We start from the raw sequence: 24,841 nt of genomic DNA, 5'->3' as shown, positions 1-24,841 counted from the left end.
GTTCTAAACTGCGCTCTGACTAAAATTATAATAAGGGCTTCAAGAAGAGAGAGACTAATAACGATAATTGTTAATAAATTGATTTTTGACCTATATTTGAGGTCGATTTCATAATAGTTTTCTATTGAATTATTTTATTGGGCGCTTTAGACCAGAACTAGAGGGATATGTCTTAAATATTGGGCGATTTCACCAGGACAATTATGTTAGAGGGTACTTTGACTGTCACCCTTTAATAAACAATACATGCACATATCTTCGCCCACTTATACATCTCAAATGAGAAACAAAGATAAATCATTAATATTTTTAGTCATATCAGGGTAATTCCTTATTATTATTGTCCTCAATTTTATTTGAATACTGACATGTCATTTTTAGAAGGAAGATAAGGTACAGGCATATCTTGAAGTTTTTTATCCAGCGGTATGGTGAATAACATATAATGCAACAACACGAGGAAGTACTTGATATACTGACATAGCAACCATGCATTGCATTAATTTCATAAACTGTATACTTTACTGCATATCCATAGCGAAGGGGTATTTGAGGTGCTGACATGGACTGCAAACAATTGATTTTACTTATTTTTGTGGTATTATCACTTTGGAATAAATGTAAGTAGACTTTATCCTTGCAAATTGTTTCTTAAACATATCATCCTTCATGAAAAGCAATCCTATAGAAAAGCATTGTTGCCAACTGAAAATATTTTTTCTATGTGGTATGTATATGTAAAATAAAGTCGTACAAACAAGATATGCAGTCGTACGTACGAGATAAACAGTCAAAATTACGAAATAGTTTTCGGAAATACATGATAGTTAGTTGAACAAACGACATAGTAAGTCGTTATAGCATGATATAAAGTCATACAAAAGACGACTTTCAGAGTAACTTTTATGTCTACATAAGATGGTGAAATATTAAGATTCACCTTTAACCTTAAACATACGGCACACATAAACACTCACAAAATAGATCTTCATAATTGTTTCTCCATATGTTTTTTATATATATTTTATTATTAATGTTTTTGTCTTTGGATTAGGAATTTGTGATACATATACACTGTACATTTGTACATATTTGGGCGGGTATTTTTATATATTTCCCCTCGGAAAATTTCCTGGATTGGTCATTGAACTTCTATTTAAATAAATATGTTAATTAAAGGAAAAATACCTATATTTATTATTATTTCTAGGAACCAAACACAAATTCAAACTAAGGAATATAATTCGGATTTCTTGCAAGCAAAATTAATTCAACTTTTTAAGGAAATTGTCGTTCAGCAAAATTAAACATAAAATTATAAAAAAAAAAAGTTAGCTGTGAAGGCGGATCCAGGGCTGGCGCGCCGGATGTGCCCCAGTTTGATTTTTTTTTTAAATTTTGTTTGTATTATCCAATAATCAGGGGAAAACACCCGTTATCTGTTATAATTGTCTTAGGTTTCATTGCCTTTGCCCTGGACCCACGGTGGGCTCCAATGCAACCCCCAGAACCCCCTACCTTCTGCCCCCCGGGTTTTGAAATTCTTGGATCTGCTGATAAGTCGTACGTCAGACTAACTGTATTTAGTCTGTACGACTTAATGTACGATGGCCGATATGAGCCGTCAAATTACAAGAGTAGCTCTATTATGTACGCAGAATTATTTGACTTTAGTAGTATTACCTGTATCATTTTGTACATGTACACTTTGTCAATGGCAAAACGCATGTAGTTGTGATATTAATTTGTACATGTACAAATCTTGAGACAAAATACACTTTAGACTTCTTAACGTTCCTTAGATTTGTTGGGAAGATTATCTGTAAACTTAGAAGGGACAAAATCAGAGGTGGGATCAGATGCCATTGAGGAGTGAGTATACCCTGCCTACTGGTCACACCCCCTGTGTGCTCCCTGTAATGATCGGGAAATAACGTAAAAAAGCCGTGGACAACTCAGTATGTAAATGATGGCCTAACAATCAGTATGAAAAAAGTCAATCAGCAACTGACTTAATTATAAATTGTATTTGTACGTATAACTTTTTATTAGTGCGACATAGGAAATTTATTTTCAAATGGCATCAAAAGGCATTATTTTCTTTTCAACTCGTGTTCTTACATCCTTTCTATTATCAAAGGGGAAAGTAAGTTTGTCTTGAAATAAAAACAAATTTAAACAGATAATATGCAGTTTTCTGAGCATTGAAGGATTTTAAAACAGGGATTATTACAATGACAAAGATGCGACCGCTTAGCAAATTTCACTGCTAGACTAGATGTCAGGATCTTTTGTTGATTAATTTGCAGTATTCATGAATATAATCAATGACTTTTAATTATGAATGATAATTAGAGGCATTTTTCAAAACAAATGATTTTTTAAATATTATTCTTTTTATCCTAAAGTTATATAATCATTTTAAACTACATATAAATAATAACAGTCAAACAAACAATGTATGAAAGAAAGTTATACATAAATGTGTAGAAACACCTAGCCTCAAAAACATTTACCTTCTTAATACATTCTATACATTTCCTCTATTACAAAATATCTGAATAGGTAGACGCGCAATAAATAATTAAAGGCACAATAAAAATTGTCCGAAGTTATTTGACGACGTAAAAATCTAACAATTGTTCTACTTTGAAATAGTTCCGTATTCTTATCAAAAACACTTTCACTACAACAAATAAAAACTCAACATAAAAACAATATCTGATTTAAAAAAACACACACACAAAATTAAATAAAGCAGATATTCACTTAACTGAGAAATATTCTGAAATTTGAAATTTCAAAGACTTAAAGTGAAAGAAGTAAATATTGCAAACAATGATAGATCGAAGAAATCTGCAAACTATACACCTCCGTTAAAAGGGCATTAAAAACGGAATCCCCCGAAATCCTCGTACACTTGGTTGGATCATGGACCAACAAGGAAAAGCATTCTCTGATGTTTGGTCATACCCCCTGTGAGCCCTGTGTATTAATCAGTTCCTAGTTAATCGAACATTTCGTAATCAAATTTAGTATCAAATCAAAGGTCTTACAATTGATATAAAATTAGTTAGTTAAAATACATCCAATTTTTAGAATATATTGTGTAAATTATTGACAGAAAATTTGATTAAACAAGATTATCAACAGTCTCGTTTGAAGTTTATCAATTTGTATGTTCTGTGGTTTATACAATGACCTTGTCAGCAAATACGATATATCATTGAATCAAATGCTGACTTGCATTTTACATTCTCATTGCTTGGCCATTATTTACACACACTGAATTAGCGACAAATTGGTCCCTTATTTCCAACGCATGACAAGGATCACACGGTGGGTGTGCCCAGTCGGCAGGTGATATTAACTCCTCCATGGCACCTGATCCCATCTCTTAAATTTTAAGATCCATCTTTGCTCGGCTCCTGATTTGTATTATTTGAATAGACTTTTGAGCTTGAATGCTGTTTGTTATCTCCATATTTAATCTGTAAAATAGGACTTATAAACGACAATAGACTTTTCGAATTGATGGTTGAAAAAAACCCATAACATCAACATTCCTGTAAGAAGCCTCCTTTTTCTTTGTAGTTTAATTCTTTTCTATCTTTATTGCTTTTACATAACTCAAAATTTTTAAAGTACAAAGAAATAGTTATATTAAAAGAATCGGTACCAGTTTATACATTACTTACAATTTTAAGTTTGATTACTTCTTTTTTATCATTTTCAGGGTCTTTTTCTACGATTTATATTGAAGAGGGTTCCGATGCCTGCATATCATTCTCACAGGCTGAAAAAATTGACACAGATAGAGAACTCAGAAGAGAAAATCGTGTACTATGTATCCAGTTCAATGGGTCAAAAGAAATAGGGTTTATATTCAATTCAGCTTTAAGTGAACCATTTACCTGTACTACAAACGACTCCTTTGTTTCTGTTTGCATTGGAAATATAACAAAAGATAATGAAGGGGTTTACTCATATTACCTACTTTCAATGTTGCTGAAAAACAGAACATTGACATTAGCCAGTAAGTAGTAAAACTCTTATCACCAACTGAGACTATTCTAATACAAAATGTACATGTACGTACAATAAGCATTATACAGTCGATAAAATACAATTTTAATTTAGGCCAGCATTTTTTTATTTTTAGGTTTACAAACCCGCCGCTCAAGTTTTTGAATTTTCAGGAAAAAAATAAAATTGAGAAAAACAGAATTTTTTCTTTCCGATGTCAAATTTGAGTCGGGATCGAGATTTCAAATTTACAAACTCGTACTTCCGGTTTTAGATGATGAAGGCAGATTTGCAAAGTCCATAGCAGCACTAAAGCTTTGTTTAATGTTAATATTTATCGATAGGAGTGCCATTCAAAACGTTTCACAAGTTCAGAGGACAAATAAAATGCTGACGACTTTATTGCACAATGACATGCTGGTGAGATAATTATGTATCCGTATTCAAAAGTATCTGTCTGTAAATTATTTTCCTCCCACAGGTTTAAAACTGCTCATAATAGCTATTGTCAGAGACATTGTTTAAGTTTCTGTTATAGCTTACAGTCTTATAAGCATCATTCTTCAGAAGTATCAGATGTAATGAATAAAACTATGGGAGAAGTTAAGTCCATTTAAGGAAGAAATAAAAAATAGCCTAAAGAAATAAAATACTTCAACTGTTAAAAACAAGTATTATATACAAATATATACAGGTACGTAGTATCGTTTGTGGCAGCCAGAAAAATTATTTTACACTTAATTAAAAAAATTTCACCATACTCCCCAATACTCCCTGTCTGTTTTATGAAAGGAATTATTATTTTAGGTCTCAAGTATATTTTAGAACAATTTCTACACATTTACCAAAACATATTAAAAACAAAAATGATGATATATTGAAAGAGTTTTGAAAAATTGATTTTTTTTTAAAATATCTGTATTTTGTCCAACATAACAATATATATATATCACTGGCCCCAACTGGTAGATGATGCAATAAACAAAGGTTCTATTTCCCCCTTTGTAATCCTTATGTGTCCAGTGGCATGGAGCCTGTTAGGAGAGCATAAAAAAAGAAGAAAAATTAATGTACAAAAGTCAATAACTTATCCAAAAGAAATAATTTTATTTTTTTTATTTCCTCCTCCTACGGGACTTTTTCATTCTGATGTTCGTAAACCTAAAAATAAAAAAATGCTGGCCTTAGTAGCAGTTGTAAGAAAGCTTTTTGCAATCTATACTTGATTTTCATAGTGAAGAAGCTGATGGCGAAATACAAGTCTAGTTAATTTTAATTTATTTTATCATGTTAAAAGTTTGGTAAGGGGTTACAATATTTGAACAAAATGTGCTATGTGTCTTACGAGAATTTTTTTTTGGAAAAATTACAATTTAGTGTAATAATGAATTTCTACCAAGTTCATTTGCTTATGTCTAGGATACAGTGTTTTTGGTTGGCAAATTGAAAATTTCTTCTGTTTGCAAATTTACATTTTTCAAATTGGGATCTATTTTGTCTAAGCCCATTTTTTTTTATTGTTTTCTTGCCAGCAATGGACAATTTTAATGACTTACATGATCATGTAGAAAGGAAAAGAGAGGTACAAAATGTACATTCGAATTATGAGCGTATTATCATCATACAAACAGTTTGTCTGCTAGCTGTTAATGAGGCAAATTTGAAGATGTAAGATACCTTCAAACTGTGACCAATTTATCCCCACCTGGGGGTTTAAACCTTTCACTAAGGGATGATGATTTTACATTTTTGGAATAGGGATCCTCAATTTATTTTGTCAGAAATCCAAGATTATGCGGGTTTTTTTTCAATTCCAATCGCAAAGTAAAAGCATTAAAGTAGATGTATAATACTACATTTAGTTATTAAAGGAGCATACTGCATTTTAGATTATTTTAAATTTCGAACAGACAGTTCTTGCATATACTCTAAGAGGTGAAGATAACTAAAGATAACGAAAAGTGGTCGATCTTAAACACCTTTAAACAATATAAATATGTGAAGAGAGCATAAAACACGCAATTATTTTTGTCAGTTTCAAGAAAGGCTCAGAACCTCTTTTTTCAATTTAGATTTTTGAAACTTTTTAAACAGCCTCTCCAGTTGTACATCAAATGAGTCCTAAGTATATTGTGGAGGGAACAAATTTCACGCAGAAATGCCTTTACGATGCTGGAACGCCTCCTGAAACCACACTGCATTGGACCAAGCAGGGCGACAACAATTTCAGGCAACAAGGAGATACACTGAGACTGACCAATGTACATCGCAATAGTTCTGGTACTTACATTTGCACAGCAGAAAATCAGTTTTCGACAGGAAACAAAGGACGGAACAGTCAGTCATTGATTGTCGATGTGCAATGTGAGTTTGAAATATATAATAAAAAATATGTATCAGGAATCAATTGGAAATATTATTGGTATCAATTAGCCATCAATATTCATGGAAAATACTTTTCAATATCCCCTAACATTTTTTTGCTTTAAAACTTAGCATTGCCATCAGGGACCTTTTGGGGGTTCCTTGTCACCTTACTCTTAATATTAGCATACTAACGCTTTTGAAAATTTTTGATTAGCGTTTTACAGGTATCCCTTATTTTACAGATCGTCTCGTCTGATACAGAGTCTGTAATTTACACACATGTGTAATGTACACACATCTGAAATGCTCGCTTTTGAAAAAAAATGTGTGCTTCCTCTAGATTTTGAGAGTTTTGTCTGGAGTTTTCTAGAGAAACAACACAAAAATATATCATTAACATGATCCATGGTCTGACCCCTTGGCCTGGCTTGGCCTCTAAGGTGGCATAGCCTCTAATTTGGCCTCTAATTAAGCTCCAACCCAATATTTGGACAGGACTCAATTTTGTCATCTCTTAAAATTTTAGTTTCAATTTTGGCCCCAACCAATATTGATTTCTTTTCAAGCTACAATGTAAATGGGCTGCATTTTTGAGAATTTTTCTGTTAAAATTTTCTTTGTACACAATTTCAAATGAGTGTTTATAAACCATTTAAGTGTTTACAATTTCTACCTAAGGCATCATCTATTGATTAGTAAAAATTTGAGCATAATATGTTGATTTACAAACAAGATACAGAGCATTAAGTTCTTCATAATTTAAACAAGGCTCATGCCTAGTTTTTGTCTACATATAGAAAATATCATACGTATTTATAACAAAATGAAAGAACTATATGCGGTATATTGCATATATTTGCCCCCACAAAAGTCAAATTTTGAAAACTTTCTGAAATGTGCTGAATTCAATAAATTGTATGAGAAATATAAATTAACAGAATATATTATAGTGTCAAAGCAGTGTATTCACGATTTTTGTTTTTATGACGTCACAAACTAGTCCGATTTTATATCCTTTTTCAGAAAGAGGACAAAATGGACAAAATTTCAACAATTTTAGCTTTAAAATTTATAGAGCGCAAGTTTGTTCAGGAACAATATTGACATATTTTATTGATATTATCATTCTACACATTATATCAAAATATTGATCCTGAACACACATGCGCTCGGTGACTTTTACTCAAAATATCGACGAAATATGTAAAATTTTCTGTAAAATTCATAAAAAACTGAAATTTACGTCATGTTTGTGACGTCATTACGTACATATGGCGTCATTACTTGTGAAAATATTCAGTGCTTTGAAGTCAGCATATACTCCCCTGTTTAAGAACTTAATTAAATATATCTCCATCAAAGTTTGATTTGGGGGGCAAATATATGCAATATACCGCATATAGTTCTTTAGCAAATAAATAGTAACTGTCGAATCATATTTAAAATATCTTTTATTTGTAATTAACTACTTTGAACGAACATATACAGTAAAATTTGTCTAATCCGGACTCTGAGTAATCCGGATTTTTGTCCATTCCGTCTATAAATTTTAGTCCCATGCACTTCTTTCACAAATTCATTAGAAAAAATTCTGTGTAATCCGGATACTGTTCAATTCAATTCAATATTCAATTCAATAGTTTATTCTCTTAAACTGCACAACAGTATAGAGAAAATACAAACATAAATTATGTACAATACAATACAATACAGCATGCGTGAGAAAAATAAAATAAACGATGAAAAACGACAGTGTCATACATCAAGCAACCAACTCTCTCAATAATACACTCAATAGATTTACATAGTATAACTAGTTGAATTTTATTGTTTTAGATTAAATAATGTTCGGACTCAAAACTTTAGTATTTGTATAGTATACATTAACCTGGAGGGGTAACTCTCTTATTAACTATAGTAATGAATTTACAAAGGTTATTGATAACGGATACTTTTTTACATGAAAATAAGTTTGAAAACTTGAAAGCACTTGGTCGAGTTGTATATGTTGACGGGATTAACAGTTTTCTGCTATCATTTAGAGCTGGACATGACATAATATAATGGAATTATATCATTATTACATAAAGTACATAGTCTTTGGTTTGAGGGTATATTACTCCATCTGCCTATTTCTATGGGTAATTTATGTTACTGGTTCTAAATCTTGCTAATGTAATTATAGTATTAGTTGACACATCGATATTTAAATACTGCCTAGATGTAAAATTACTGTTAGTGAACAATTTATAAATTTTGCCTTTACTCGATGCATCACAATTTGAATTCCAATTTTGTACGAATTGATCAATAAGTGTTTGCTTAATTATATTTAACAACCATTTTTCATTTTCTACATTTTGAGACTTCCAGATATAATTCAAACCACATTCTTGTAAAATATTTTGTATATATTCATTCCATTTAGAACTACAATTAATGTTGTTGTACATTGATGAACTGTATAAAAAATTATATAAAATGTGACATAATTTTCTTTCTTTACATTTCAACAATTTTACCCAAAATTTTATCATTCTCATTTTAATAGTAACACTCAGTGAATATCTACCAAGCTCGCCATAAACCATATAGTTTGGAGTAGATGTCTTAAGATGAAGTATAAGTTTACAAAATCTTAATTGAAGTTTCTCAATAATGTTTACGTTTTCAAAACCCCATATCTCGCAACCATAAAGAAGGATAGGTATAACCATTTTATCAAACATATCAATTTGACAATCAATGGACAAATTCAATTCTCGTGCTTTTTTTATTATGGCGTACATAACTCTGGTTGCTCTTTGCACAGTATATTTTCTTGTACTATAAAATGATCCAGTTCTTGAAAAAAACACTCCTAAATATTTAAATTCTTTTACAATTTCAATCTCATTATTATTGTAAGTAAATACTACATTAGAAGATTGCCTACCCTTACCAAAAATTAAAATTTTTGTTTTATCAACATTCACATGTAATTTCCATTTTTCACAATATTTTTGAAAGCAATTGAGTTGATATTGAAGATCTTCCTTAGTTTCAGACATCAATACAGTATCATCTGCATAGAGCATGATCATAATTCATAAGTATACATCTAACTTTTGTTCAATTTCTTCAGACAAATTTTTTAATCCAATAACATTTTTTTCTATTAAGAATTCTTCTAAGTCATTTAGATACAAAGCAAAGAGAAAAGGAGACAAATTGGCGAACTCCATTTCGACAAGGAAAATATTCAGAAAAATCATTGTTATGGGATATTCTAGACTTACAATCATTATACATATTAAAAATAACTTTAAAGCATTTTCCCGTTATATGGTATTTAACAAGCTTTTTCCACAATCCTACTCGCCATACTTTATCAAATGCAGCTTTAAAATCAATAAAGGCACAATATAATTTCTTTTTCTTAAATAATGTCAGTTCTATCAATGAATGAAGTACAAACATGTTATCAATGGTAGAATAATTTGCCCTAAAGCCGCTCTGGTTTTCCTTAATAAGGTCAATATTATCTGCATATGTGGTCATTCTTCTACACAATACAGATGTAAAAACTTTTCCAAGACAACTTAACAACGTTATAGGACGATAGTTTTGTGGATCGCTATAACTACCCTTTTTCTTATAGATTGGTTTTATATTTCCAGCTAACCATGCCTCTGGGACAATACCTGTATCAAATACTAGATTAAACAGTTTTACATACAGTGACACCATAACGTTAATAGATGACTTAATGTACTCATTTATAACAGTATCAGGTCCTGGAGATTTATTGTTTTTAATTGTCTTCACCACATTCAGAATTTCATCTGGGGTAATTGGGTCATTAATAAAGGAACTATCAGCAAGCGATTCCACAATATGATTATCTAGTTCGTCACCTGAACCTTCTGATTCGTGTTCATTTTCATTAACATTCTTAAAATAATTATAAAAATCTACAATATTTATGTTGTGGTGCTCTTTAGGTCCTTTACCATTTACAATATTCCAATATTCTTTTGGGTTTGAACTTCTTAGTTTTTTAATATTACGTTGTAATTTAGCTCTATAATCTTTGTATGCTTTATTTAGAGTAGATTTATATTTTCTTTCGGCGTCTTGTAATTGTTGTTTGAAAATATTAGATCCATATAATTTGTATCTGCGTTTAGTTTTTCTACAAAATTTCCTTGTCTTGTAACAATCATCATTAAACCATTGTTTAGTTCTGTATCAAAAGTGCGTGGTAAAAATGTACCAAATGTAGTTTTTGCCGAGGATAGTAATAGATCAGCCGTGCTATTAAACAGAAGATCTACATCGCTTTTACGAATATTATCAGGGTCTAATATTTTGTTGTCTACAGTTTGCTCAATATTCAGCAGTTCTAGTGCACTTATGTTATTACAGAATTCATTCGATTTAGTGGGATCCCACGATTTAGTTCTTTCTGGTAAATTTCTTTGTGACACATTTTCTAATTCATTATCACCACGTGTAATTGTTTTTAAACATGTGTACAATTACTTTCATCAGAATAATTTATTCTACAAATTTCAAGCAGGTTTTTTGCCAGGTCACTCAACCGTTTACCAACTACTTGAAACTTATCACACTATAATTAAGAATATCGACGAAGGAAAATTTTGTTGCATGGTATTTTATGATCTGTCTAAAGCTTTCGACAAAGTTTGGCATAAGGGTTTACTTTTTAAATTAAAAACTTATGGATTATGTGGAAATGTTCTTACCTGGATAGAGAGTTACCTATGTAATAGAAGACAGAAAGTTATGTACAAAGATATTTTTTCGTCTAACAGAAACATTAACGCTGGTGTACCACAAGGATTTGTTCTTGGTCCTTTACTTTTTTTGGTTTATGTGAATGATGTATCAGAAAACATGATTTCATTGTGTAGATTGTTTGCAGATGACAACTCATTGCAAAGTTCCTCTTATAATGTTGCAACTATTGAATATACTTTAAATCATGATTTAGATATTCTGGACAAGTGGTCTTCCAAATGCCTTATGAAATTTAACCCATCTAAAACGAAAGCATTATTCTTTACATTAAAATCCAATTATTATCTCCCAAAATTACAATTTCAACGATGTAATCTAGAATACATAACCTCTCATAAGCATTTGGGTTTACTTTTGAGCCAAAATCTTAACTGGTCTGATCATATAGACAATATAGTTAAACAGGCTTCCCAAAGATTAGGTCTTTTAAAAAAGCGGAAATACAATATCGGTAGAAAAACTTTATCTAAAATGTACATAACATTTATTAGACCGCTACTTGAATATTGTTCTATAGTTTGGGACGGGTGTTCTTTACAAGATGTTGAACGATTAGAAATGGTGCAGCTTTATGCTGCAAGAATTATTACAGGGTTACCAATTATCGCTTCAAGAGATGCATTATATTTAGAAACAGGATGGGAACCTCTTGCAGATAGGCGAAAAGTAGCAAAACTAAATACTATGCACAAAGTACATCACAACTTAGTACCCGATTATTTAAAAAGTATTTTCCCCGCAACAAGACGTAATGAATCAAAGTACGATACACGCAATAGAGAGGACTACTCTATTCCTAGATGTAGACTTGAAATATTCAAGAAATCTTTTGTTCCTGATACAATAAACCAATGGAATAGTCTGAGTATCACCACTAGAAACAGCATATCTTTTAGCAGCTTTAAAAATAACATACATAAAAAACCAGCAGACCCCCCTTCTTATTTCTTCCATGGTAATAGACGACTTAATATCATACATACTAAACTACGACACAATTGCATTTTAAATTATGATCTTTATAGAAGAAACATTATCGAGAGTCCTAACTGTTCATGTGGTACACCAGAAGACCCATATCATTTTTTCTTTGTCTGCAATAAGTACCAATATGCTAGAGAAAAGCTATTCAGAGATTTACTGTGTCTTACGAAACCAAATATCAAATTGAACATTATTGATTGTCATTTACTTCTGTGGGGAGATTAGTCACAAAATGTAGAAATCAATAAATATATTTTTCAGTCAGTTCATAAATTTATAAGAGATTCTGGTAGATTTAATTAATTATTACTGCCTAACACTTACACTCTATATAGTTATATATTTATCATATGTAACAAATGTATGTTTCAATTTATCAAACATGTTTGTACATCAATATTCCTTTTCACTTATTTTCCCTATGTATATATATTGACAGTTGTATGGTGAGAACCTAGTAAGTTGTTAGAACTTGTGTTCAAACCATTTGTATAGTATTTATACAATAAAATATGTTCAAACCAAACCACGTGTAATACAATTTAGATGACATGTCAAGGGCATATGAATATCCGAGTACAAACAATTAAAATCTAATACATCAAAATGTCTTACAAATTTAAAAAAATCAGCATTGCATATGAAATAGTCAACAACACTTGATCTTGTAGTTGTAAATTTCCCCCTTTCTTCATCTTTTGGTACTCTACCTTCATAATATATAAACTATTTGCCTTACAAAAATTCAGTAGCTGATATCCATAAGCATTTGTCTTTCTATCACTATTTTTTCTGTCAATATTTACATTATATGTACCCAACTTGTTAACATCGCTTAAATTATCACAATCTTCATCTAAGGTAATTTCGTATTCAGACAATTCATTGTCTTCAAAATAATCTTTTTTGTCAGACACCCTAGCATTAAAATCGCCTGTCATACAAACAAATTCAAAATTATTTGTCTATTCTGTATTCCGAACGGCCACACTGGTCCCAACTGCTCATAATTAACGGTAATTATTTCCCCTCATCCGGCCACACCTGAGTTACTTCTAAGCAATTAACACCTTTCGTGGTGGATGTGCTAATCTGTGTTTACATTAGCATAGTGCCATAAGACGAACTCATTGAAATGCGGCGGTGATACAGCCCGCTTGAAAAAATATTATAATATTAAATTACAATTTAAAAGAAAAATTACCCTGTTTTAACTCATTTTACCACATTATAATATAAATACAAAAATATAATATGTACCCGATTTACAAATCAAAATATAAATCGGGATCGAAAATCGAACGCATTTCAAAATGGCGCCATAACAGTGTGGGGAAGACAAAATTTTTTACATAAAAATTAAAAGTTCAATCCAATAATTATCATATCGTAAATAATTGTGCATTACTGGTTATACATTAAATGTGCTCTTTGACAAGCGAAACCCGGTCCGCTTGATATATAGTAGGCCTGTAAAACTCCTGTCAGTAGATTTTGATTTAGGTAACATTTCACCAGACTTTCAAACCTCGTGAACAAACAAGAAAATACAGTAAGTCATGTGAGACTATTTTATAATTTCTAGACTCCAAGATATTGATTGATTTCATCATTTAATTACAGATTATATTATGTATATGATGTACTTGTAAATAAACAACGAAAGTTTTCAAAATTAATATTTTCCTGCATTTTTCCTGCAATCCGGATTCTGTCTAAACCGGCCAAATTTTATGGAACCGGCGGTAGCCGGTTTGGACAAATTATACTGTATTAGTATTTTAACCTGTGTAAACAAAAACATTTCACAGACCTTGTTTACATAACAAAGGTTAAGAGCTCTAAATCTGTCTTGTATCTGGACAACTGACGTTCAAATTTTTGTTGATCATTAGAAAGACCCTAGTAAAATATTTGTAAACATGGAAAAATAGATTTTGGAATATTAGCTGAAACTGTGTCCATGCCCCTTTAATGATGAACCTGTATGAAATTCAATCTTTATGGTCAATTAGATTAAAAATTAAGTGTCAAATGTTTTCCGAAGAAAGATTTCTGTGCATTGGAATATGCAGTATAATATGAGAAATCAATATTGTACAGGACGACAATAATAAAATTGTGCTTCAAAGTTTTTAAATAGTTCTTCCAATACAAATATGAACAACAAATTTTTACAAACATTCTTTTTTGCTGTCAAAGAAATAGTTATGATTTTCCCACAAATATTTTCAGTATCAAAGTTACAGCTCATATTGCTTTCAGATTTAAACGATTTTATTGTTTCTTTTATTGGTGTTTTTTAAAGTTAGAAATTAGAGGCAAAACTAGACTCTTGGCTAACTTAGAGGCCATATCAGGCGAAAGGGCCAGGCCGGAATTTAAAGTATGTCGAGTTTCAGATTGTTTAAAACAATCACGTAAGGAGGATGAACAAAAAGTATGATTACTTAATTTCATTTTGCATGCTTGTAGATCCTCCAAAAGTGGTGCCTTTTATTAACCGGGATACCATAGAAGGAAGGAACCTTACCGTTCAATGTTCTTTCGTTGCTGGAAATCCTTCTCAAACCACCGTTTACTGGACTGATGGCTCTGGATTTAAACAGAATGGAAGCTTTTTACATTTACCATGGATCCAGAGAAACAGAGCTGGTACTTACATTTGTACAGCAGAAAACGCCTTCAATATAGGATCTACAGGAACAAGCAGTCAGTCTGTGAAAATCAATGTTCTGTGTAAGTTGTTAATCATATACAAATATTGCATGATAATGTTCTTTTTGCGCTTGACTTTCAAAAAGTAAGTACTAAATACAGTGCAATGACAAAAAACACTGATATTAATTAAATCAGTAGATACCACTTGCATGATGGTATTGACAAATTAAACTGGTTTAGCGTAACCTTCAGTGATAAATTGAAGTAAACTTCATAATGATTACAAAAAAAAAATCTTGCAGCAAAAGTAATTTTTATTGATATATAAGGAAAAATTCACATACAAATCACGATTAAGTTGAAGTTTTATATAATTTAAGCACTATAAGAAAAATATTCAAAAATGATTTACCCAACCTTCACTACATATATGTTGGACCAATGTTACAGTAACTTTACTGGCCAGACCTATACATATTCTTTTAATTTTGTGAAGTATTTCAGGCAATGGAGCAGCGTATAATCCATCACATACCAAGCACTCCTTGATGACTGCTAGAGCTTGAAACATATTTATTGCGTATAGTTGCATACTGTCATATACATTGTAAATTCTTCATGTTTTAGATCCTCCCACTGTATCTCATATTATCAACCAGGACATTCTAGAGGGGAGGAACCTCACCGTTCAATGCTCCTTCACTGCTGGAAATCCCAACCAAACCACCGTGTACTGGATAAGGTCAGGTGACCCTGGATTTAGACAAATTGGACATATTCTACAGTTACGGAAAATAAATAGAAATAGCACTGGTACTTACATTTGTATTGCAAAAAATAAATACAGCATTGGAGGGACAGGAACAAGCAGTCGGGCTATGGATGTAAATGTTTTATGTGAGTTGTATAACATGTGCGCCTTCAAATAGATTTTTTCAATTCAACATTATAGCGGAAATGTTACGCTAATGAATTAGACATTACAAGTCACTCCATTGAAATTAATTTTATATCAAAATATTCATTTGATATTGTTGGCAAACAATACACAGTTAAACCAACAATGATATTCTGAAAAAAAAATACTGTATATGTCATGATTAATGGAAATGCTTCATTTTTCGAAGAAGTGATCAGGATATGAAAGTTGCACATCATCAATTATAACACTCGTATATAATGGGAAAAAAACTGTTTGTTTGAAATTTATTTTGAACAATTTTATAATCTTTAAATTATAAATAGATTGAAAAACTGATTCTAAAGAATGTTTTGAAATTACTTAAACATAGCTTTAATAGTAGATATAGTGCCTATATAAACTGTCATTCCTAAGAATTTCTAAATTTGTATTCAGGTAAACCCGAAGTAAAAATGAATATCACGCTTAGAATCCTGAAATCAGAAAGAATTCGGTTCTCATCTACTGTCACTGCATACCCAAGGCCAACCTACAAACTATTCTATGAAAACAAAACTATCAACAATAAAATGACCAGTAGGTTAATAAAAAATGCTGTGAATAACTTTACTGTTATATACAATCAAACACATATCCAAGAAAGCGATTTTGGGATATACCTTCTAGAGTTTGAAAATGCCTATGGAAGATCGCTCATGTATGTCGATGTTATTCCTGTAGGCGAGTATTCCATTTATTTTATACTTTTACATATATTTTTAATTATGACAGTTGATGGATGGTGAAAATATACATATACATGTAATCATATTTTTACTCAAGAAACTTTTCACTAATGTATAGATGCAAAAAAAATCTTATGAGGACTTATTTTTATCAAATGAGAATGCTTGGGATTCTGAATGATTCTTTTTCTAAATCATCTGCATGCAATTTTATCAAACATGCTATAGACATCTCTAATTAGAATATGTACACATCTATTTTGTTACCTCTTGATATTTTAATATAAATATGAGTAGAAAAATTAGATAATCTTATTTTGCTCATATTTGTTTTGACACTGAAAAGAAAATAAATCTCCATCATGAAATCATATGAAGTACCGGTTTAATTTATCCTTAAATTTTGTAAAAAAAATATTCTTACATTTGAACTCATAGGGAAACCAAACCCACCAGAGGTAAAATCTGTCACCTGTAAGACGGAATCAGCCGAGGTAACATGGGAGTCCTCATTAAATGGTGGAGCTCCTCAAACATTCACTGCCGTTGCTATGAGGGACGATCGGCATGAAGCCAGCCGGTCTGTTTCTATGTCCGACAAAGGGGAGAAAGTCAAACATAGAACAACTATAAACGGACTACAGCCATCTGTTGTGTATAGTTTTTATGTGGCTGCACTGAACAAACACGGAGAAACATCGTCAGCTGGTGACATCAGTTGCAGAACCAGTGGTAATTTGTTCATTGATTTCAAATTGAGTTGATTACATGTACTTGTAAATTTGGTTTTATTTAGTCTAAAAGAAATTACAAATTCAAATGCTTTATGTAACATATTTTTCAAACATAGCTGCTAGTCTGTCATCACTGAACACGCTTGAAAGAAGTTTGCCAAATTATGATTTCTCATTTACTCTTCAAGCAAATATTTGTGTATATAGAACTTTAATCTGATTTTTTCTGAGCAAAAGATTAGATACAATTTTTACATGGGAAAAATCGCCGGTATTTGAGCAACACCAGAAAACAATTTGCTTTGTTCAACTGTATTATTGACCGATACAATGTTTCAATGAGTCTTTGATGATTTCTATGGTCGACACAATGACCTTTACATCAAGGTCGAATGCTTACTGAAATTTTCATACCAATTGTAAAACCATTTTTTACAAACTTAATTGTCAATGGATTTTTTTTCGTTTGCTTAATCATGGCAAGGAGGATGCTCACTCCTGAATGGAACCTGATCCCATCTCTGATGTAGAGATCTGTTTTCTCTGCTATTTTTTTGTATTGTTTGAGCTTTAATATTGTTCGTTATTTCCATATATAATGAACCAAATAAGAGGGAAGACTGTCGACTAAAGAGCACAGTTAACATCACTGCTTTTTATATATCCCATGGATTTGTGTTCCCACAATTAGATAAACTCAAATTGAGTAAAATTATGAAAATTGAGTAAACAGAATGAGCGAGAAAGCAAACTGTTAAAGCATATATTCGAGATCTTTACTGTCTGGACATCAGTATTGATACATGAAAATAAATATAATTATATTTTGCTGCAGTCTGCATAACTAAAAAATCAAAATAAAAATAATCAATGAATGCATTATATTTTAAAAAGACCAATTTTTTTAAATTAGAAAAAAATATGTGTTGATTGATATATTTTAGCAATAAAGACGCGGAAATCCATGAAAAATGTTTCTATCAAGAACGTAAATCATTAGCTAAAGTAAACGTTGTTTTAAAATTGAGTTGCATAATTTAATTTATTAATAATTGATGCAGAGTTTGACACTATTTTGATGTAAAAGTTGAAATTCTGGGTACAAGTTCCAAAATTCTTACAATATGAAAACTAAGTAATTAATTTGTAACTTTAATAAAGCTGTAACGATTGATGCATATTTTCAAAATTCTTTATCTTGGAAAGTATATACTCAAGTTTGATATCTTGGAATTCATAAATAACTGTAGCTGTGTTACCTATTCCAGCTGTGAATGCACCTGACCTTAAATTCCTAATTGGCGCTATAACTGGTGGAACAGTTGGTAGTATTTTCTTTGTAGCAGTTATTCTCTTCATATTCCTCAACAGGAAATTCCAAATGAAATGCACAGGTACGTCTGTATTGTTATCATTTTCATCGTTATTCATTCATTCATTCATTCATTCCTAATTCGTAAAGTAATTTGTTTAAAAATTAATTTTTCACTATGATTAAAATTAAATTTCCAAATTTAAAATCTGTTTCTTATTTTTAGATCGATATTCCAAATCAAGGTATGATCAGAAATTTTAATTTAAATAAAACCTCCCGTTTCTATGCAACTTTTCATGTCACATTTGGAAAAAGGTAGAAGTCATTCATTTTTTTATGTCAGAGCAAGGTTTCGATATCAACGTAAAACTATTATGTAATAAAAATTATTTTCTCGGTTAACAATAAATTGAATTAGAATATTTGTAAATACACTTATGTTTAGAGATAATGTATGAGTTTTGAGACTTGATGAGAGAAAGCATGGTTGTTTTTAGTTCAAAAACAATGCAAATCAGCCGAAAATTAAAATTTCGACATTGAGAGATCTTCAATATATTCAAAAACTAAGATAGATATATGAATTTCCGTCGAATTTTTTTAACCTCAAGCATTAACCTGACATCGTGATTATCAGTTTCTTATGTAAACAGGATTTCTTTTTCTACAGGAAGAAGACGGTAGAAGAAAAAATAACAGGTACACGTATTTAAATTTTAACTCTAAAATAAAGTGATTGTCTAATTAAATTATCATATCTAATTATTCATACTAAAATTTAATGCTTACCTAACATGATGGATAATTTATCATCCTTTTCTATGGTGTTTTTCCCACCATTGTTAGTTTGAATTTCAGGTCTACAAACAAATGAAGGGTAAGCATAAATTTGTGTAATCTAATTTTCGTTGTAACACATCATTTGATTTGATAAGAAAAAAATTAGTTTATATCGTTTAAACTGGGTTGTACACGTCACAATGACACATTTAAAACGTACACTGTATCAATCCCCTTTACGTTACATTCAAAATACTTACAATTTGAAAGCATTTTTGAAGAAATTGTTTTCTACTTTCAATGTTTGAAAATTGCATTATTAGGAATACATTTAATAGCTACCTTTCGCCGTTCATATAGCGTAAACTGCCCCAACCCAGGTTATATCAGTATAATTTCGGTAGCCTTTTTTATTCATTCCTTATATCAAAGATATTTATAAAATTTTGTTAGAAATATAACTTAAGAGTGTTGTTAATTTTAAATATTTTTGCTGGGTTACATGATTTTTCTGTGTTATGCAAATATTATCTATTATTCTTCACATTAAAATGTTGTCCTAATATATTTAAAAATATTTAAAGATATCATAAATTGTGCGTACATGTAATCCTATCAACAGCGTCAATTATGAAGAACTAAAGCATGCCGACCAGATTCAACAAAGCAGTTACGAAGCTATTCAATTGGAAGATGGTAAGAAAGTCATATATTTCAAAGAATATATTGAAATAGCAACTACTGAAAATAAATCACTGCCTTCCTAAAAATAAAATTTATGTTTAATTTTAGGTGATAAAAATGAAAAACCAAGGTATGTTATCTTTCTTAGGCGATATTAAATTCTAAATCATTAACTTAAATTTTTTTAAAAAGGTCCGGTACCCTGAGTTAAACCAGCAATTTTCTTAATTTCAAGTGTAACTTATGAAAGTTTACAACCAAATAAAGAGGAAAACAAATATGAAGAATTTACAGGCCATAAAAATGAAGGTAAATGTGTTTCAGTTGTACTTTATTATGATTATGGAGTAAACCTATCTAGGCCTAGAAATAAGACTACTGCATTTACTAAGGCCATGGGCAATTGGCAAAGATAACACAATTTCTTCTATTTACGATTTTTTTGTTTACCAAAGCTTCCTTTAATTCGTTATTTTAGTATTTAAAAGATTTTGCTCGTATATATCTGCAATACAAGTTTAAAATTGGTTACAAAAGAGGAAAATTCGCTAGATGGACCTCAAATATGGTGATCAAAGGGAAATAACTCTTTCTTTATTCATGTCAGACGAAAACTATATATTAATCATTTAAAACATAAACGAACAATGACGACGTTTGAGACTCAAAACTGTTGAAAAACAACAAATTTAATTGAACAAAACCTATTTCAAGAAAAAAACACACCTGATATATACTTCAAGTGTTATGATTTTATAGAAACATATTGTCCGCTTGATGCACATAACCAAAGTAACAAATGTCGTTTCAATCTAGGCTGTATGCAAATCCTTGCTTCATGTTGTCCATTACAAAAAAACATGGTTCTAAAGTTCGCACAGTCTTTAAATTCTTTCGCAATTAGTTCTAATTGAGCATTACTGCATCCAAGGTTCTCTAAGCTTTAGTTTATAATTGTAAAGGATAATTGCACTTTGTTGATACGGCTATTGGATGGGATTGTCAAGAGGAGGAACCCCTGTGTCCCCAGCTTAAAAAACGTCGATATATAGGATCTCTCATGATTTGTATTTGGATATGATTTTTTTCCAACGATTTGATTGATTTTTATCCCCGAGCCTTGGCGAGGGGATAAAAACACGCAACGAGTTGGATAAATATCATATCCAACTACATTTCATGAGAGATTCTTTTTATCCAATGTTTAATACTTCACAACCGATGTTTTACATTGTTTTTATATAGGACTCCACTTTATTTTACATCATCACGCAACGCAGAAACCGTTTTGACGTCATAACTACACTTAACTGTGGGATACGAAAAGGATATAACATGAGCTATATCCACAGAATAAAGGGGTAAACATGGAATAAAATGCATTTATTTGTCAATCCTAATTACAAATATAAGGGTAGCCAGACAGATATTGACTAGCTCAGGTTAACTCCTCCTGAATTCATATCAGTTTTGTCAAACAACAAAACAATGGATGCAGTTTGTATAGACTTTCTCAAACCATATGTTGAATATATACTGCCTATCAACGATAAGAGCCAACTAAACAATAAACTGTATTACAAACGAGATGACCTCAGCCTCTTCATCGTCATCTTTTATTTTTGATACAGTAAATCAAAATCTTTCAATGTCAATAGGATGTGGTCTGAACGTCTTGCAACTTATTAAATACTCAAAAAGATACTAACTAAGAAGGTTCAACTAATTTTCAAATCATGACAGGTCAGGATAATGACAAATAAGATAATTTTTCAGGAATTTCAACAATCAGATCTCGAAAATTCTATGGTCGATCTTCGTTGTCTTCGTTAACGAATTTATTCTATTATTGGGTCTTATTTGTTTGTTATGTGTTAAAGATCGTTTTCAATTCGCTTTCTCCAGCTTTTTTGAGAAATTGTGCTTAAAGAGAATCTTCTATTTGACACTTATATACTTTAGCGTTTTTGACAACATTCAGCCGTGAAGAATAATTTAAAAGATTAAGATAACAATGAGAAAATAAATAATTAAATACATAAAACACTCAAATTTGTACAAAGAACATAAAATAGATGATTAAAATCCAGTTATTAAAGATAAATTAAAATTGAAATATGTGAATCAATGTTCTTTTTCACTTCAATAGGTCCTCACGAATATGTTGAAATTATTCAGGGCTAGGTATGTATCAAGTGATTAATTAGGTAAATGTCTTTGAACTACCAGGTAATCTCCTCAGAGTCTTTTCCCTCCATGTTATAAACAATATAGATGATAAATCATTGTCTTATTTTTATTAGATATGTTAGGATTTCATTTTCTAGCAAAATATAACATCAATATTATTCATGGTTTGTACTTCACCTGATAAAATTCAGTGACGTTCTGTATTAAAGACCCCAATTGTTGATTTAAATTGAAACAAAAAACAATATAAACATCTTACAATGCAACTATTGAATCAAGCTTCTAAAGTTCAATAAATAAGGTCCAAGACTTGCTTTTTGAACGATATAAACAGGGAGGAAAGTGAGAATTGACAACAGCATAAAATGAACCATTCAAAACAAAAAGTTATTTACATGTACAAAGATCTATTTTCTTAATCAATTTGAATTTACAGTGATTAATCCCTTTTTCTATGAAACTGTTTTGTTTTGCAACAGAAGTGAAGATAAAATTCTCTAATATCTTTCTATCATATATATGCTTAGAGTAAAAAAATACGATCTTGTTTTGTAAGTAATTTGTATTTGGAATCTTATATAAGTTTGTGTATAAGGAAGAGGGTTTTTTTTTGTCATTTTTGTTTTTTTTTCCGGCTACTACTTATATGATGTACGGTACTAAAATTAAGGTGATTCGAACCTGTCGTGAAAGTAATTGGAATTTTAAAAGATAGGTACCTTCGGATAAAGGACAAGTTTGTGGTTTAAGAACCAACAAAAATTCATATATGGTAATGCGCTCGTTTCCATGGCAACAACCTCTTAATATTCCCTTGTTTAAAAATGTAAAATCAGTGAAAAAATCCCACTGCCAGTAAAAAAAAGTATCAAAAAATATTATAATTAAAATTTATTTATTTTCATGTATATAAAAGGATAAAAATTCAACATCATCTTGACATTTTTACACATAGATAGTACATTCCAACAACATTCTACGACAGCCTGAATTTCCTCTGTCTTCTTAAAAATTGTCCATTTTTAGCTCACCTGAGCCGAAGGCTCAAGTGAGCTTTTCTAATCAAAATTTGTCCGTTGTCTGTCGTCGTTGTAGTCGTTGTTGTCGACGTCGTCGTCGTAAACCTTTCAAATTTCAAACATTCTCCTAAAAAACTACTGGGCCAATTTCAACCAAACTTGCCACAAATTATCCTTAGGTGAAGGGCATTCAAGTTTGTTCAAATGAAGGGCCATGTCCTCTTCCAAGGGAAGATAATTATGAATTAATGAAAAATTAATGGCATCTTTTAAAAATCTTCTTCTCACGAACCACTGGGCCAGGAAACATGAAACTCATGTGGAATCATCCTCAGGTAGTATAGATTCAAATTTGTCCAAATCATGACCCCCGGGGGTAGGGTGGGGCCACAATGGCCGATCAAAGTTTTACATAGGAATATATAGGAAAAATCTTTAAAAATCTTCTTCTCAAGAAGCACTGGGCCAGGAAAGATGAAACTCATGTGGAATCATCCTCAGGTAGTGTAGATTCAAGTTTGTTCAAATCATGACCCCCGGGGGTAGGGTGGGGCCACAATGGCCGATCAAATTTTTACATAGGAATGTATAGGAAAAATCTTAAAAATCTTCGTCTCAAGAACTACTGGGCCAGGAAAGATGAAACTCATGTGAAATCATCCTCAAGGTAGTGTAGATTCAAGCTTGTTCAAGTCATGACCCCCAGGGGTAGGATGGGGCCAAAATTGCAGATCAAAGTTTTACATAGGACTAGATAGGGAAATCTTTAAAAATCGTCTTCTCAAGAACTTCAAAGCCATCATTACAACTGTAGTGATATTCATGTGGAATCATCCTCAGGTACTTTAGATTATAATTTGTTCAAATTATAACCCCCAGGGATAGAGTGGGGTCACAATGGGAGATCCAAGTTTTACACTAAAATACATATTTAAAAAACTCTTTTTCTCAAGAATAGCAAAGCCATGATTAGTGATACTAGTATTTATATAGAAGCATCTTCGGGTAGTGTAGAATTAAGTTTGTTCAAATCCTGATTTAAATTTATTCAAATCATGGCCCTTTGGGGTAGGGATGGAAACAATGGGGAATTAAATTCAAATTTTTATTAAGTTATATATAGGAAGGAAATGTTAAAAAAAATCTTTTTATCAAGAACAGCAATGTCATATGCTGTATTAATATGAAGGCATTCTAAAGTAGTATTAAATTCAAGCCCCCCCCCCCTTTAGTAAACTTTTCAGTTCTGATCTCATTTGTGCTTTTTCCTAGCTGATTTGCTCAGGTGAGCGATGTGGCCCCTGAGCCTCTTGTTTCTTAACCTTGACAACAAAAATGGTTATTAAAATCACACTAAAAGTAATTGGATATTTATTTTCTAAACTTTATTTTAGATAAGAGATATATAGCTAAGTAACAGAGGGGGGAAATTGGTATGGCCATGGGTCAACTAAAAAGATATTCTAATCCGAGTTTTCTCTTGTCTATTTTTAAAAATTACCCCGAAATACATATATCACCCCAGACATACAAATTTTGTCAAGGACGAACGTATTTGCACGTATTGATGTCCGGCTTGACGTTTAAAAATTTTCCAAAAATCAAAATTCAGATATTGGATAAAACTCTCA

The 24,841-nt window shown here is 31.1% G+C and overlaps 1 protein-coding gene across 1 annotated transcript; it reads left to right on the top strand.

Moving 5' to 3' along the window:
- The first annotated feature begins 482 nt into the window (after positions 1-482).
- LOC134277622 (neuroglian-like) lies at positions 483-20,650 on the top strand. Its single transcript, XM_062759953.1, has 14 exons — positions 483-620; positions 3,737-4,036; positions 6,121-6,390; positions 14,656-14,919; positions 15,469-15,738; positions 16,199-16,483; positions 16,927-17,220; positions 18,491-18,616; positions 18,761-18,779; positions 19,208-19,236; positions 19,396-19,414; positions 19,940-20,013; positions 20,110-20,131; positions 20,237-20,650. The coding sequence occupies exons 1-14, from the start codon at positions 563-565 to the stop codon at positions 20,415-20,417; spliced, it is 2,211 nt and encodes a 736-aa protein (XP_062615937.1). The 5' UTR covers positions 483-562; the 3' UTR covers positions 20,418-20,650.
- The last annotated feature ends 4,191 nt before the right edge of the window (positions 20,651-24,841 follow it).

The sequence above is a fragment of the Saccostrea cucullata genome, unplaced genomic scaffold (genome assembly GCF_032062105.1).
Source record: "Saccostrea cucullata isolate Sc308-1 unplaced genomic scaffold, CSIRO_AGI_Scuc_v1 ctg92, whole genome shotgun sequence".
NCBI classification, from domain to species: Eukaryota; Metazoa; Mollusca; class Bivalvia; order Ostreida; family Ostreidae; genus Saccostrea; species Saccostrea cuccullata.
This window is presented reverse-complemented; position numbering and strand designations above follow the sequence as displayed.